This window comes from Hibiscus syriacus, unplaced genomic scaffold, assembly GCF_006381635.1.
Source record: "Hibiscus syriacus cultivar Baekdansim isolate YM2019G1 unplaced genomic scaffold, ASM638163v2 tig00116971_pilon, whole genome shotgun sequence".
NCBI lineage: Eukaryota > Viridiplantae > Streptophyta > Magnoliopsida > Malvales > Malvaceae > Hibiscus > Hibiscus syriacus.
In genome coordinates, this window is record NW_024063495.1 from 1986570 (window position 1) to 1988695 (window position 2126).

Consider the following 2126-nt stretch of genomic DNA (forward strand, 5'->3'; position numbering starts at 1 on the left):
ACGACTTTAAAGTTAAATTATTATTTTTAAATATTTTTAATTTATTTCATAATTTATATTTTTAATTTATAAATATTTATTCAAATAATATAGTCTATGTTTGAATTTATATATATATATATATATATATATATATATATATATATCTTATTTTTATTCAATAAATTAAGTGCTTAATTGAAAAAATACAAAGAGATATTACAATTATCTATAAAATCAAAGAAATAATTACATTATTATTCGGATTAGATTGAATTTTTACTCTAAATTTAAATCCTATCATATTTAAAAAGTAATAATCTTATAAAATCAAAACAGATAAAATTTGAATCTCATAACCATCCTAACAATAATTAGGGGTGAGTGTTCAATTGATTCAAATCGAGTCAAGTTAAAAAAAATCGAGTTGAAGAGTCATATTTTATAACTTCGACTTGATTTGAAAATTTTCTAGTCAAGTCGAGTTGAATTTCAAATTTGTATTTAAATTTAATTGAAAATATTTAATATTATGATTAGTCTTTGATTCTAATTTAAATGATTTTTATAATTATATACAATACATATATTTTTCATATTTTCCATATATATATCATATAGAGTTTAGGGACTTGACTCAAACTTGAAAATCAATCTACTAATTACTAAAACTTTTGAGTTATTCGAGTTATTCACAACTCGATTTGAACTTAAACTTTTTTGAGTCGAATTTATGAAATTACAACTCAAAATTAATTCAAATTAAATTTTTTCGAGCCAAAAAATCAATTTTTTAAGTTAAAAAATCAACTTTTCAAGTCAAGTTTTACTTATCTCAACGTCGCTAAATAGTAGTCTTTACAGAGAAAAATGGGGTTGATATGTAAATTTTCTAGAATTAAGGGACTATTAACCAAAACCTACTTTCTTTGTATTCTATTTTCCGTCTATAATTATCCAATGGCTCTAAGTTTTTTTTATCTTTTGATTCCAGCAAACCCTTACATAAAAACCAGATTTAAGCGTTTTTCGGGAAAATAAATTTCCCTGTTCTTGCGAAAAGGAATTCAATTCACCCGAAATTTGATTACCCTTTTCTACACTCGATCTCAAAGAACTAATTTTTCTCATAATCTTTCCTTCTATCTTTGTGTTTTCCATTAACCCTTTTGAGGGTATTGTCAAGATCTTCCCAAAAAAGAAATGATGAATTGACACCGTTGCTTTTTATGATTTCACCTTTTCCACTCCACAACTTGATCAGGATTTTGATTCCTTCCGAATTTCTTCACTTTTCTCCAAGAAAGCATCTTTGTCGTTGTTGTTGTTACTATTAATCTTGTGCCAAGCTTCCTCCTTTGTTTTCAGTCGTTCACGATTCACTCCCAGCTGGTCAAATATTTGTGAAAAACCCCAGAAACCCAAATCCCGAATACCCTCAAGCAGTAGCATCATGAGAATCCACCCGTTGCCGAAGAGGAGGAACATCACCATCCAATATGTGATGAACCCGAGGACCGCGAGGTCCCAAGCCGAGTCCTTGTTGAACGGCGGCGGTCTGTCCAACAAGAAGCTCCGTAGGCTGCCCCACATCTTCAGCCGCGTCCTCGAGCTGCCTTTTAGGTCCGATGCCGACGTGGCGGTGGAGGAGAGCCCCGACTGCTTCAAGTTCGTCGCCGAAACCGATGGGAGGATTGGAGATGTCGTCAGGGCTCATACCGTGGAAATCCATCCTGGGATTACTAAGATTGTGATAAGGTCTACCAGCTTGGTGGATTTCGGTTTGCTGGATGATTTGGACCTCGACATGTGGAGGTTCAGGCTACCGGAGACCACTCGTCCGGAGCTCGCAAGTGCGGTTTACGCGGACGGAGAGCTGATTGTGACGGTGCCGAAGGGAGGGGAAGTGGAAGAAGGAGGTGGAGGTGAAGGGAATAGGGAGTTTAGAGGAGGCATGGAAAATGGTAATAGCAATAATAATAGGCTTGTTCTTGTACAGTAAGTAATAACAATGGAATCATTTGCTCCGTTTTTCTTTAATTGCATGTTGTTTCATTTAGTTTTTCAAGGTCACTGGTGGAGCTTAATCCTTTTTTGTATGGTTACCTTTTATTATTGCTTAATCTAATCAAGAATTGTTCTTTGAA

The 2126-nt window shown here is 33.4% G+C and overlaps 1 protein-coding gene across 1 annotated transcript; it reads left to right on the forward strand.

Moving 5' to 3' along the window:
* The first annotated feature begins 1012 nt into the window (after window positions 1–1012).
* On the forward strand, window positions 1013–2126 carry LOC120192015. The gene has a single exon (XM_039194859.1). The coding sequence runs from the start codon at window positions 1433–1435 to the stop codon at window positions 1979–1981; it is 549 nt and encodes a 182-aa protein (XP_039050790.1). The 5' UTR covers window positions 1013–1432; the 3' UTR covers window positions 1982–2126.

Excerpts from the sequence above, each read along its gene's own strand:
- LOC120192015 (XM_039194859.1), top strand. The coding sequence starts at position 1,433 with ATGAGAATCCACCCGTTGCCGAAGAGGAGGAACATCACCATCCAATAT.